This window comes from Sarcophilus harrisii, chromosome 1 (assembly GCF_902635505.1).
Source record: "Sarcophilus harrisii chromosome 1, mSarHar1.11, whole genome shotgun sequence".
Lineage (NCBI taxonomy): Eukaryota > Metazoa > Chordata > Mammalia > Dasyuromorphia > Dasyuridae > Sarcophilus > Sarcophilus harrisii.
In genome coordinates this window covers 213,097,602-213,112,891 of record NC_045426.1, presented here as the reverse complement: position 1 = coordinate 213,112,891, position 15,290 = coordinate 213,097,602, and the positions used below count along the sequence as shown (strand labels likewise).

Genomic DNA, 15,290 nt, shown 5'->3' with positions numbered 1-15,290 from the left:
AATGAAGAAAATGTTAGAAATTAGAGAATAACTATTCATTAAGCTTGAAGTTAATTCTTTTCCCTTGCTTGAGTCCAGTGCAGGTTGTGGTAAATGATTAATTACATTTGAATTTGCCTGATAAGCAGGCAGTGAAATAGATAATCATTCTCTAACCAATCATCATATGTTCCTGTCCTCTCTCCATTCCCTACAACAGAAGTAGTAAACACCTTATACATCCTTTGACCCACTCTGAACCACCGGAATTCCCAGAATTCTATAGCAGGAATGGGTAAACCCTGCCTTTTTTTTTTTTTTTTTTTTTTTTTTTAAGGTGAGATGGATATGATGGGTGGTCCTTGTGCATCTGCTTCCCTCCTTTGGAAATCAAGGGGATATGATGCTTATAAGGTGATATATTATAGGGGGGGGGATAATTTCTCTTTAAGAAGGTTAGGAAAATGTCTTTTGGATTTTGTCCATTTGTGGGGATAGAGATATAAAAAGCCCAGCCTGTAGGAAATTGTTATTCTTGAAGTTCTGAGGTATTATCACTGTCCTGCAGGCAGTCTTTCTGACCAATGATTACTGACCTGGATTACTGACCTTAATTCCCACCAGGCTCCTCTTTCCCTCCCTTTCTCCCCCAAAATGAGAACAGGGACATGTGAGCAGGTTCTGGAGGAGCTCCAACAAATAGGATCTGAGAGGAACAGACTCAACAGTGCCCATAGGGGATCCAGGATTAAGTAGCTGCAGGAGCAATTAGCAAGAGATAGAGGCAGCTGTTTCTGTGAGTGGGTTTAGGGCTCAAGTAGCCAAGCCTAGAATTCTCTCTGATTTTCTGGTCTACTCCCAAGCCAGTAGATACCCTCCTATTGCCATGAAATTAGGATTTCCCCAGGGATCTGACCAGCTGCCTTTCTACTTTACTCCTTTGTCCTACTTGAAATGGTTGCCCTTAAGACCTGGCATCTGATTTCTAGAAACAAATCCCTCTCCTCTACAATGAATAATAATAGCTAATATTTACATAGTATTTACTATGTGCCAGTCACTTGCTAAGCACTCTACATTTATTACCTTATTTGATTTTCACAACAACTCTGGAAGGTAGGTGTTATTATTATGATTCCTATTTTACAGATGAGGAAATTGAGGAAAAAGGGATAAAGTGACATGCCCCTAACTATGTTTTCACATAGTTATTAAACATTGATCTTTTTGACTCTGGACCCAGCTTTCTATCCATTTCATCACCTAGTAGCTCCTCCCCTCCAATCAGGGAAGATGGAAATTTAGTCACTAAATATCAACAAAAATCTGTGCAGGATTCATGGATGGGGCTGCAAAAGGAATGTAGTCAACATTTTCCATTTGTATATTTGTGAATTAGGCAACTAAGTAGAAGAGTGGTTAGAGTTGTGGGCCTGGAGTCAGAAAGACCTGAGTTCAAATGTGGCCTCAGACACTTACAAGTTATGTGACTCTGGGCAAGTGCCTTAACCCTATTTGCTTCAGGTTCCTCATCTATAAAATGAGCTAGAGAAGGAAATGGCAAACCACTCCAGTATCATTACCTAGAAAACCTCAAAAAAAAAAAAACACAACAAAACAAAAACCAGGGATCATGAAGTGGCAGACATGACTGAGAACAACTAAACAATAACAACAATATTTATAAAGATTTTTTTCATTAAAAAGTATTCAACCAAGATTTTTAAATTAATGAAATATTTTTTTAATGAAACCACATTACTTTTTAAGTAAGAATAAACAGGTTTGGGGCACTATTAAATAAAATAGATCTATTTATATGATTTAAAAATCAATGAATATAGCTTACTTATATTGGGAAGACATGCTTAAATATTTTTATTGATGGGATACATGATCAAAAAAGTTAAAGTTCTACACTATAGTGGAATTTTGTTGGTATCCCTTGTTGAAAAAAATTTGAGGCCAATTTCTGAGGCTTCTCAGAATATGAAATTCTGACAGAACAGTCCTCATATATTATCACTAAATGGAATGTAAGGTAATATACTTTGAGGAAAAAATTCATTTTTTTCTTTTTTCTTTTTTTTTTTTTTTTTTTTTGTCTAGAGAAATAAGCCTTTGGATGAAAGTTGGCAGACAACAATTGGCAGAGATGACCTTGGAAAGTCATTTAGAAAATTTATGATTTTTTTTAAAAAACAGAGACATACTAAGAATACAAGAAGCTGAAATGTTTTTTAAAATTGATTTTGAGCTTTCAATAGAGCTTTAGCATCAACTATAGGGGTCCCAATTTTTTTTTTTTTTACAATAATCCTTTCCTTAGTTATGGTTGCTTTTCTCATCTTTTGTTGGCAAATTGGTCCCAGAGAGGTAAATTGATTTGCCTAAATTCACATAGTTGGATCTACTGACTTTATGGTAACTCAAGCTTGGGACATTTATTCATATGGATTTTATCATAATAGATCATACAAGTCACTTATGCAAGTCTCCTCCTCTCCTCATGGAAATTTCCTTTGCTTTTTTTATCCCATTGTTTTTCCATATAAATAAGGCTGTCATTTTATCTAATTTTATGAAACGGTTCTTGGTATTTTAATTGATCTTTAAGCTTAGATTCCAAAGCTGTCTCATGAGGTCAGAGATTTGGGGCTAAAAAGGGATGTTGTAGTTGTGGTTCAGCTATATTCAATTCTTTGTGACCATTGCACACTAACATTGTCCATGAGGTTTTCTTTTCTTTTTTTCTTCTTTTTTTTTATTATACCTTTTTATTTACAAGTTATATGCATGGGTAATTTTACAGCATTGATAATTGCCAAACCTTTTGTTCCAATTTTTCCCCTCCTTCCCCCCATCCCCTCCCCCCAGATGGCAGGTTGATCAATACATGTTAAATATGTTAAAGTATAAATTAAATACAATATAAGTATAAATGTCCAAACAGTTATTTTGCTGTACAAAAGAAATCAGACTTTGAAAAAGTGTACTATTAGCCTGTGAAGGAAATAAAAAATGCAGGCGAACAAAAATATAGGGATTAGGAATTCTATGTGATGGTTCATAATCATCTTTCGCTGGGTGTAGATGGTTCAATTCATTACTGCTCTATTGGAACTGATTTGGTTCATTTCATTGCTGGAGATGGCCATGTCCAACAGAACTGATCATTATATAGTATTGTTGTTGAAGTATATAATGATCCATGAGGTTTTCTTAATAAAGATATTGGAGTAGTTAGTTTGCCATTTCCTTCTCCAATGGATTAAGGCAAACAGAAATTAAGTGACCTGCCTTAGATCACACAGCCAATAAGTGTTTAAGACTGTATTTGAACTCAGATTTTCTACCTACTGAGTCACCTCGCTGCCTCCTAAAAGAGACCTTAGAGACCATCTAGTTTAATTGCTTCATTTTACAGAGAAAAATGAAGTAATTTACCCAAAATCACACATGCAGCAAGTAGCTAGTGGACACCTTATACATCCTTTGACCTACTCTAAAACATCAGAATTCCCAGAATGCTATAGCAGGGATGGTCAAACCCTGCTTTTTTAAAAATGGGGTGGATATGATGGGTAGTTCTTGTGCATCTTCTTACCTCCTTTGGAAATCAAGGAGATATAAATTCAAGTCTTTTTAAAAAAAAAACAGATCTATCATTTTTTTTTAACTTTGCAGGATCAACTTAGCCATTAGCATTTGATAGCTTTGTAATTTTCTAACACTTTCTTTTGTTACTTTTAAAATTAAAAAACAAAAGAATTACCTTTATGAAAGTTTTAAATGTTTGGTAGATTAATACTTAAATATTTTATACTCAGTTATCAGTCTTCTGATATTTTTTATTTCTATCAATTTTTTCTGATTCTTGTTATTAATTTATAAAAGTACTGAATGAAATACATTTCCTAAATACATTTATTGAAGCCTTTTGTCTTTAGTCACAGTCATTTCATCCAAATCCTACCATATTCTTTGTGATAAATAAAAACAATCACTGGTGTGATTATACAGTGACTGTATTTGACATTATACACAAAATTCAATTCTAATATTCCTCTTCCTCTTTACTCTTGGGGTGGAAGAAATGAGCCTTTTTTTTTTTTTTACTCAACATATGATTTCTTGTTATTGATCTTTTCATTTACATTGTTGTGATTATTGTTCATATTGTCTTCTTAGTTTTTTTTTTTACTTTGCGCTCCATTAATTTATATAAATTCTTCCATCTTTCTCTGGATTTCTCCTATTGTTATTTCTTACCTGAAATATCTATCTTATTTCATTACTATTTCATTAAATTCATATAATATAGTTTTTTCAGCTATTCCCTACTCATCTAGGACTCACTTTGCTTCTGATTTTTTCCTACTATGAATGTTTTGTTATATGTTAGAGCTTTCTAATTCTTTTTGACCTCCTTGGGTATATGCCAAGTAGTGGGATCACTGGATCAAAGATATGGAAAGTCTAGTTAATTTTAGGATGTAATTTCAAATTTGTATCTTAATAATTGGACAATTTTATACATTTACCAACAATATATTAGTAAGCCTATCTTTGTATAGCTCCTCCAATGATGACAATAAAACAAAAAATTTAATTAAAAAAAAACTTGAACTGGCCCTGGAATCAGGAGGACCTGAGTTCAAATTTGACCTCAGACACTTAACATTGACTAGCTAACCCCAATTACCTCATCAAAAACCCCTCCAACAAAACAAATAAAAAAACTTGGACCATTACACAGTTCTAGTTGAAAGGAAGCATGGAATTGTTTTAATTTGCATGTCTTTTACATTTTGGAGTATGTGATTTGGAGTACATTTTTCATATGGTTATTTACAGTTTGAAAATCTCTTAAAAATGTCTATTGTGCATATTCTTTGATTATTTATCTTTTGGAGCAGAGATGTCAAACACACCACCCAAGTTCTTTGCAGGTGGAAACACTCTCCAATTGTGATTCAGATTAAAATGTAATGGAGAAATATTTAACAAAATAAATAAAATAAAATAAAACATAGAAAATGTTACTCTGTGGTTTTCTAAATCAATCTGCTTCCAGCAGAGATCTTTACATACAGTTTTGTGACCTTTATTTCTATTAGAATTTGATACAACTCTATTGGAGAATGACTCCTACCATACAATATTTATGTTAATTATTTGCATATTTTTAATATCAGACTTTTATCTATGATATGTGGAACACATATTTTTCCATATTACAATTTCTTTTATAATTCTACCTTTGTTGAATTAACCCATGAAAAGTATTTTTACTTTTATGTAGGCAAAATTTTATTTTCTTTGTTCTCTTCTATACTTTATTTAAGTAAGCATTCTTCCTCTAGCAATAATTGTGAAAAATGCTTACTCTCATCATCTAATTAAAAAAAAAACTGTGTGATTTAAAAATATACAGTTTATTTGTTATAAGGTTATGATTTAAACACATGATTAAGATGTAAGATGTTGGTCTAAATCCACTTTTCTTTCAAAGTGCTTTCCAGTATTCTCAGCAGTTTTAATTCTAGCAATTTACATTCTTTTGTTTATAAAATATTACTTTTTACAATTTTTCCTATTTATTGCTTCTTTGATATGTTCTATTGAACTAATTTTTTTTTGTTGTTGTTTTCAATTTTGATGGCTATTTACAGCATACTGTGAAATCCGGAAGTACTAAGCTCTATTCACATATAGTTTTTCTCATGATTCTTTTGAGATTCTAGCTGAGTTCAAATCCATCCTTAGACATTTATTAGCTAAAATGATTCTGGGCAAATCATTTAACCTCTATCTACTTCATTTTGTACTTCTAGAAAATGTATATAAAAATATAATCTAACTCTAGTATTGTTGTGGGGCTATTAATTACTTTGCAAATTTTAAAAGTGCTTTATTAATGTTAGTTATTAATATGATGATGATGTTTGAAACCCTCCCTTAAATAATACATTTTATATTTATAATTCTGCCTAGGATTTCAGGTCAAACTCATTGGCCTATAATTTGTCAAGTTTAATGTCTTCTCATGTTTAAAAAGCAGGATAGTGCTCTTCTCTAGTAATGTAGAATTCCATTCTAAATGATTGCTGAAAGATTAATGACAGTAACTCAAATCTCATTTCTTCCTTGGAGCTCTTTCTGACCTTCCCTGGAGAGGAGTGATTTCTCCCTACTTAAATTTATCTCAGCACTTTGCTTGACTCTCTCCTATATACTTAAGCACAGTTTTCTAGTAGGGTTACATATTATCAGTTTATAAACTTCTTGAGAACAATTACTATAACAGATTCATCTTGTATCCCTTGTTAAAGTGGCACAGTGTATAAAATGTCAGGCCTGGAGTTAGGAAGACCTGAATTCAAATATGACTTCAGATACTTACTAGTTGGGCTAATCACTTAAACCTGTTTGCCTCAGGTTTCTTCTTATCTGTAAAATGAGCAGATGTAGGTTGGGACTTAAAAAGCTGCTGAACACTATCTGATTGCTGAGGTTTGGCCAGAGGAGACACAACAGAGGAAGGTTGATATTCTAGCTACTGGAAGCCACAGGTAAAATTTGGTAGATAACAATTAAAGAATTCTCATATTCTCTGATTTCAGAGGATATTTCTATACATTAGACAGGCTCTGGCAGAGTGAAAAAGTCATGGGACAGTGGGTCAAGAGACCTGAGATCTACTCTGTTTTGCCACTAACTTTCCAGGTAACTTTTGGCAAATCATCTCTCTGGGCCTCAGCTTCTTAATATGTAAAATGAAGCTTAGTTATGACGAACCAATTAGTTTTAACTAACAAGCATTTATTAACAACTTATCATGTACTTGATATTGGGCTAGGACCTCAGAACACAGGGATCTTTAAGGTTTTACTGAGCTGTAAAATTCTGTATTTCAGCATTTGGTTAAGTGAATATCTCACTTTTTGTTAACTTGATCGAAGGAGTAAATTAGGCAGTGAGGAGGATCTGACTTCAGGGTCGTTACTTGATTTATCATTTGTGGTTTTAATAAATGATAAATTCTTACTTATGCTTAACATTTTAATTGTCTTTTAGTTTAAAAACAAAAACATTAATTAAAAAACCCCATAAAAGTGAAGCCCATACTAATTATCTGAGAATGCATGTTCTAACAAATACTGTCATATAATTTGCATATAGATGAAGCAGAAAAAACCCCAGTGGGAGTATTGTTTATTCTAAAACTGGATTCCTGCATCAACAATCAGAGTTTCTTTGTAATTGTTGTCAAAGCTTTGGATGCTCATCTCTGTGGGTAATTTAAAAGCTATTGAAAACATGCTGTACCAAGAATGGTACCTTAAGATCTATCAATTAGCAATTCTCCCCCCTCCTCTCCCTCCTTCTCCTGGATGTATCTTCTCATGGCATTTGGTAATTTATTAGAGCAAAATTAACAAAAATACCATTTGCTCATTATCCAAAAGAGAATTACAATCTTCTTGTAGTACCCATGATCTGTATAATTTGTTCATTACTTAGCTCATACTACTTGGAATTTTTTTTATGCCTATGTTTTCTTTTTCCCAGGAGATAATTTGGACAATATACAATTTAGATATCTCAGAATCAGAGTATGGAGTGGGAGAAACAAATTATCTATCTTTCCCAATATCTTTCTAATACATTTACAATCCTAATGGCAAACCTTGAACTGAATGCCTTGTGAAGACGACCAATTCACTAAAGATCCTAGGAAGAGCATTTCCCCCCAGTATGGGAAGAGAAGAATCTAACATGGGATTGGAATTAGAGTGGACTTTTTTTTTTTTTTTTTTTTTTTTTTTACTGCAACAAAGTTCAAAAAAGATCTCTCTAGAAGGATGCAAAGAGAAAGAATTGGACAGAAAGAAGGGCAGCAGGGGCAGACAGACATCTCTTTCTGGTGTGTGTGTGTGTGTGTGTGTGTGTGAGAGAGAGAGAGAGAGAGAGAGAGATTGATTGATTCTAATTTTCCTAAGACTGCGGCCTTTTCTATAGTTAATGGAAACGATCAGGAAGAGATACTATTGTTAATCTGTCCTATTCTCTGTTTCTCCATTTTGTTTTCTTGCTTCATGTATCAGGCATCATAGTTCATTAAAGAGGTCCATAGGTTTATTTCATTTGGTTTGTGACCTTGAATGGGAAAAATACATTTTTATTTCTTTATCATTGATTTTTTTGAAATCTTATGCATTTTCTTTTAGGTATTTAAAAACATTATATTAAGAAGGGGTTCAAAGACTTCACTAGACCTCTTCAAAGGGGTCTACGTCACAAAGAAGATAAAAATCTTTGCTAGAGAGAGATATGGAACCTATGGAAAAATTCATCTCTTTGGGAGACAATGCCCCTTTCCTAATCCTCTGTGTGGGAAATCAATAGCTTCCCTGGGGACTCAGACTTTTATCAATTTTATTTATATTTTGTATTTTGAACCTTTTAAAAAGTTTTCTTCTAGAATGACCAAAGAAAAGGGAAAATGACATATTTGTACAGAAATATTTATGTTGCTGCTATTGTTCAATTATTCAATAATGTTTAACTCTTCATAATCCTTAGAAAAATATTTATATCAGAAATTTTTGTGGTGGCAAAGAATTGGAAATCAAAGGGATCCCCTATCATTTGGGAGATGTCTAAACAAATTGTGGTATAAGATTGTGATGGAATACTGTTGTGGTATAAGAAATGATGAGCAGAATGCTTTTAGAAAAACTTGGGAAGTCTTTTATTAATTGATCCAAAGAGAAGTCAGCAGAACTAGGAGAACATTGTACATAGGAAAAATATTGTAATGATGATCAACTGTGAAAGATTTAGCTACTCTGATCAAGATAATGATGCAAGAGAATTCCAAAGGGCCTATAAGAAAAAATGATATTCATCTTCAGAGAGCAGAACTGATAAATTCCTATTCCTAATGCAGATTGAAGCATACTTTTCAAATATTCTTAATTTTTCTTTTCCTTCCTTCCTTCCTTCCTTCCTTCCTTCCTTCCTTCCTTCCTTCCTTCCTTCCTTCCTTCCTTCCTTCCTTCCTTCCTTCCTTCCTTCCTTCCTTCCTTCCTTCCTTCCTTTTTTTCTGTGTTTTCTTTTATAATGTAAAGATAATTGTACACATAATCAATATCAAATTGCTTGTTTTCTCAAGGAAGAAGAAGGGATTAGAGGGAGAAAGAGAATTTAGAACTCAAATTTTAAAAAAAGTGAATGTTAATTTTTTAAAAACATGTAATTGGGAAATAATGAAATATATACAAACAAATTGTGAACAAAGTTTTTCAGGAAAAAAGTCATGTGAAACTTGAACTATTTGCTTTAAATCAAAAGTTCTTAAACTATGGCTTGTAACTGAATATGGAGGCAATGTTAAATTTGAAAAATTTGGCAACAGTAAAAGGTTTCTGAATGCAATGACCAAAAATTAATTCAAAATCAAATGTATAATGAATTCAGGGTGTTTGAGGCAGTACTTGCCCATGTTACATCAGGCGATTTTACTGCAGCCTTGGTTCTGAACATACTTTGCACTGTGCATGCATGAATGCTGCCAGAAATACCTCAGTTCAGATTTGAGATGAAGTTGCAAAAATTTCTCAGACTGAAAAGGATTGTGAGTGGAAAATGTTTAAGAAGCCCTGTTCTAAATCAAAACTCTTATAAACTACTTTCAATATTTCCAAGTAGACTCTGTCACTTTTTATCAGGCCTTTGAATTTTTTTTTTCTACCTCCTGAGGTAAAAGAGGAATAGTACCTTAAGATAATTTTATACTGAACCAGCACAGAACTGTTTGGCAGAGTACTTAATACATGCTGGTTGACTCTCTTAATCATACCTAGATTGGCCTTTCATTTCTCAGAAATAGCAGTCTGCACCTATTTTACTGAGTTATTCCACATATATTCATGGTAGGTGCTTATAAGTATTTGTTGAATTTTGCAAGTCTGTAATAATAGTTGCACTACCATGTATTATACATGGTTATATAATGTGTTATAAAATACTTATTCTATACAGTACTTAAAATATTATTCAATTCAAGAGAAAACCAGTGACATTGCAAAAGTCCCACAGCTAATGAAGGGCAGGATATGCATTAGAATCCAGGTCTCTTTACTTTTTGCCTGAAAATATTTCTACTGCTACCTTGCTATCATATATTGCCTTGTATTATGTTATTTGTGTATTTGTTTCACTCTCTCTGTCAGATGGATTGATGGATCTCTGCTAAATGTCTAATTTACTCATGTATTTCCCTATAGCATCAAAATTTTTATCTTCTACAACATTAACATTTTCACAAACTTTACACTGCCTATATTTCCAGCACTTTGATATATTAAACACTTAATATTTTTCATTCATCTTTTCATTGACAAAATTATGCTCAAAATAGGTTTAAAGAATAAATGAAAAATCAATAAATTAAGAAATTATGTGCTTATATATAGAGGTTTGAAAAACATTAAAATTAATAAAAAGTTATATTAAAAAAAGAAAAAAAACATTAAAATTGGGTAATGCAGTGCACACATGCATGCCCAGTGAGTGCACATATTATCTAAGAACTTCCTACTGAATAGTTCAGAGAAGCCCATACCTTGTGTACTACCAGGTAAGGCTGCAATCACTTTTAATATTTCTATGAATAATAAGTAATGTGCAGTTGGAAACTTCAGAAGAAAACCTCAAATGAGGGATAAGTGTTTCCTAATTATTCCCTGTTGTTCAATTGTTTGGTCATTCACAAGGACTGCTAGTTAATAATTTATTATCTTATTTTACCTCCCTCCGCATTCCATTCCCCTACAAATCATACTCATTGATTTCTTGTACACTCAGATTATTGCTGCTCATTTTGGATGGAAAGTGATGATTTAGGAGACATTATCTTTCACAAGGAAGTTTTCCTTTTCCATTCTTATTACCAGAAGGATGAAAAAAAGCAAAATCTGATTAGGAAATGCCAGACTTTTCATTGCCTTGAGATGGTAGTATGAAAATAGAGTTTGAGTGCTCTGACTGCATTCACAGACACAATTATCACACTGAGTTTAGAATCATTAAAATTTTTTCTTTTTTGTTTGTGATAGCCCCCTCAAACCAGGAGATCACGAGCCTCTATGAATTTTTCTATTGGTTATTTCTTAATTATTCTGCATATAGTTTTTCTGAGCATACAGTTATCAATGTGTTGTCCCTCCTATTAAAATGGGAGCTCCTTGAGTGCAGGAATGATCTTTTGCTCCCCCCCCTCACCTTTTTTTTTTTTTTTTGTATTCCCTGAGTTTAGGATAGTGCCTGGCTCACATAGGTGCTTAATAAATGTTTGTTAATTGACTGACTGGCAGTGCTTTCAGTGCCCTTGAATGTCTTAACAACTGTGAAGTTGTTTCTTTCTTTTCTGGGAACTTTTAGACCCTGTGCTTGTATTCCCCATTTTTAAAGATTTGGGCCTTTCTCATTAGTTTTTCTTGCCTCTGATATTAGAAATAAAAAATCAACCAGATTTATATGACTGAAAAAGCTCCTTCTCCTTTTTAAAACCTATGTTCTCTGTCTCTGTCTCACCTGTGAGAGACTGAGACCATATTGAATAGTAGAAGTATTGAAAATTCAGTGAAGCTGGGTATGTCAAGTTTGAAGGTGACTTTTATGAAGGGCTGTCATTGATCCCTTACCCTTCCTCCTCCTTCTATGTTCCAAAGAAGAGATCACCTGGAGCCCTTAAAACTACAATGGTTATGTTCTTCCTTCCGCCATGATTCAATTTGGTATAGAGAGTCAATAAGAAACCTGCAGCTGGAACATTTTAAACAACTCTAAGATAAGATCACTCATAAATGAACATTTAAAAAAATCCCTTAAGTCTAGAGGGAAGAGCACTGTAATTCCTGCTACCAAGGAGACTGAAGCTGTAGATTACTTGAACTCTATAATTCTGAATTGTAATGGGCTAAAATCTGATTAGAAAAAGAAAGAAAGGAAGGAAGAAAAAAAAAGAAAGAAAAGAAGAAAGGAAGAAAAGGAAAGGAAAAGGAATAAAAGAGAATACTTATTAAGATTTTGGTTCTGACTTTGAATTAGTGAACTATTTTCATGTCATAATCTCTCTGAATTATGATTTTCCTGCCACTAAAAAGGACATGGACAGCTAGGTAGTACAGTGGATAGAGTCCAGCCCTGGAGTAAGGAGGATGAATTTAAATTCAACCACTAACTGTGAGACCTTGGGTAAATCACTTAATCCTGTTTTCCTTGGTTTCTTCATTTGTAAAATGGAAAAGAAAATTTCAAGTCATTCCAGTATCTTTGCCAAGAAAACTTCAAATGAGGTCACAAAGAATTGGACATAAGTTAAACAACTGAACAACACACAATAACAAGAAAGGGAATAGTAATATTTGCACTACCCCTGTCGTGGAAGTTTTGCAATCATTAAAAATGTGATTTAAACATATGTTATTGCTATTACCTCAGTAAGGCAACATGACAGAGTGGGCAGAAGGTTAGCTTTGGAGTTAGAGAAGATATGGGCCCAAATCCTGTTTCTGACACTTAGTAGCTTTGTAAACAATAACTTAACCTTTTGATGCTTTTAAGAAAATCCTTAAGTGTGTAACTTGGAGATGGATTACTGGTCAGCACTGACTTATGGAGATTTTTTATAATGGGAGTTTTCTATGCTGAAGAGATTGTAAGTATTGATAACCTTAAAATATTATTGTACACAATACATGCTCAATTGCCAAATGAAATATACAATTATATGAATCTTTTGGGTAGAAACTTTTGATGGTGTTGAAATTGCAAGTGTAGAAGAGTTGAGAAAGCAAGCTCAGCTTAGAACCTAAGAGGCTTAGTCAAAATTACACTTCCAGAGAAATTGATCTCCAGAGAGATTAAAGGACCTATTCCTGGTACATTTCTAGTTGCTCAGTGGAGGAGTAATAGCATCTTAAATTCAACATGTCCCAAACTAAATGAGTCATCTTCCCTACCATATAGGCTTCCCTTCCTAATTTGTTATTGTGAATAATATTAATTTAGTTATCGGGTTCATGGATTTTTATGGAATCTGAGAAGTCCCCAAATTGTCAGTTCTTTGAAATATCTTTAAATGTATTACTTACTTTCTGTTTCAATTTGTATAACAACAACAAAAACAATAGTCAGCATTATATAGAACTTTAAGGTTTGTAAAATGCCTTCTTTATTTTATCTCATTTTATTCTTACAACAATCATATAAGGTAAGTACTATAATCATTCCCATTTTACAGATGAGAAAACTGAGGCTGAGAGAAGTTAAATAACTTTAGCAGGGTCATATAGCTAGTTGGTATTTCAGACAAAATTTGAATTGTCTTCTCTATGTCAAGTCCAACATGCCCACTGTGCCATCCAGCTGTCACATATATATATATACAAATACTTGTGTATATATATATTCACATATGTATATATATGTGTGTTTGGGTACATCATACATATACACATAAGGTATACCAAAAGTCTTAGTGCAGTTTTAAGGTATGTCAAATATAGATGCATATATTACTATAATATATACTTATAGATGCATATCTATATAACTGCATATGCACGTATGTGGGATATTATTTAATTGGGATTAAATTCTGTTTTATTAGGTTAACATAATTTAGTTCCTAGAAATGATTCCTCTCTTAATGGCAAGGTTCTCTCAGTAGACTATAAGTAAACAGGAAATCTATTTAATATATTCTTTTAAAAAAATAATAGCTTTTTATTTTTCAAAAGACATGCAAAGATAGTCTTCAACATTCACCCTTGCAAAATCTTGCATTCCAAGCTTTTCTTCTTCCCTCCCCTTCTCCCCTCTCCCTTGGACAGCAAGTAATCTAATATAGGTTAAATGTGTATAATTCTCCTAAACATTTAGTATATTCTTGTAGTTATTTTCTGTATGCAGTGTGGTTTCTCTCAATATTTCTTATCTCTTTTACCCAATAAATTCCGGAAGGGACCTTCCCAACAGCAGAATTTAGCAATGTTCACATAAGATGATTTACCCTTTTTAAAAAAGTTATTATCATTTTAGCTTTTTATTTACATGTTATATGCATGGGTAATTTTACAGCATTGACAATTACTAAACCTTTTGTTCCAATTTTTCCCCTCCTTCCCCCCATCCCCTCCCCCAGATGGCAGGTTGACCAATACATGTTAAATATGTTAAAGTATAAATCAAATACAATATAAGTATACATGTCCATACAGTTATTTTGTTGTACAAAAAGAATCCAACTTTGAAATAGTGTACTATTAGTCTGTGAAGGATGATTTACCCTTTTAACCTAATCAATGCTTTGTGCTTTTTTTTGCTTCTAAATAAATTATGTGGAATTCCAGACCTGCTCCCTATTTCCTTGTTTAAAAATGAAAGAATAGCCACTGAGTTAATGGTGCCTAGAAAAAAAAAGCAACTTCAAATGTATTTTTGTATGTGTATACATAATATACCTAGTCAAAAAGCCAGGTAATTCAGGTGTTCAGGCATCTTGTTTTGCTTTGCAAATCTAATTTAAATTTAAGAATTCTCTACTTACAGGTTTTCGGACATCAGGGAGGGTTATCCATAGTGGAAACACGATGGGAAGAACGATCAGGAAGGTAATCTGTTTGCGGGTATTAGTTGGCCAGGACAAGCTGAGTGGCTGGTCGTCCTCATCTTCACCTGTATCTGAAGCCTGTGTTGGGAAAAGACATATAAAGAGTGTTGGGTAAGCCAAATAAGGAAAATAAATCTTGAATCAGAAAACCCACCTAATTAAGAATCTTATAGGAATTCTTCAGTTATTGTATTCATTTAATACTTATTTTCTAAGGGTACATTTTTTTTTGTCATATTCAACTCAAGCCATAAGGAGACAGTAATAATTTGTAAACACGAAAACCCAATAATGTGCCAGTCTTCTTTTCTTTTCTTTTTAATCCTCCTCCCCTTTTCTTTCTCCCCCTCCCAACTTTGCCCCGGAGATGGGCAAATCTATCTATCTATCTATATGTAAAACCATTCTACACATATTTATATTTATGAGTTTTTTCCTGTGGATGCAGATTGTCTTTTTTCATATATCCTTTGCAGCTAATTTGAATATTTATAATAATCAAAATGACTGACTCACTCAAATTGCTCTTAAAACAATATTGCTGTTATTGTATCCAACGTTCTCTTCTGTAACAGTTTACAGAAGCTTTCTGGAAAAACTTATTAACTTCAGACTCAATATGTCT

General features: G+C 33.0%; 1 protein-coding gene across 2 annotated transcripts in view; it reads right to left on the bottom strand.

The window, feature by feature from the left end:
* The window catches only part of SLC24A2 (solute carrier family 24 member 2), a 292,133-nt gene that overhangs the window by 26,149 nt on the left and 250,694 nt on the right, over positions 1–15,290 (bottom strand). For both annotated transcript variants that reach the window (XM_031969129.1, XM_031969134.1), the window contains one exon: positions 14,603–14,743. In XM_031969129.1, coding sequence (XP_031824989.1) covers positions 14,603–14,743 — 141 coding nt within the window. The remainder of the gene's footprint in view (positions 1–14,602; positions 14,744–15,290) is intronic.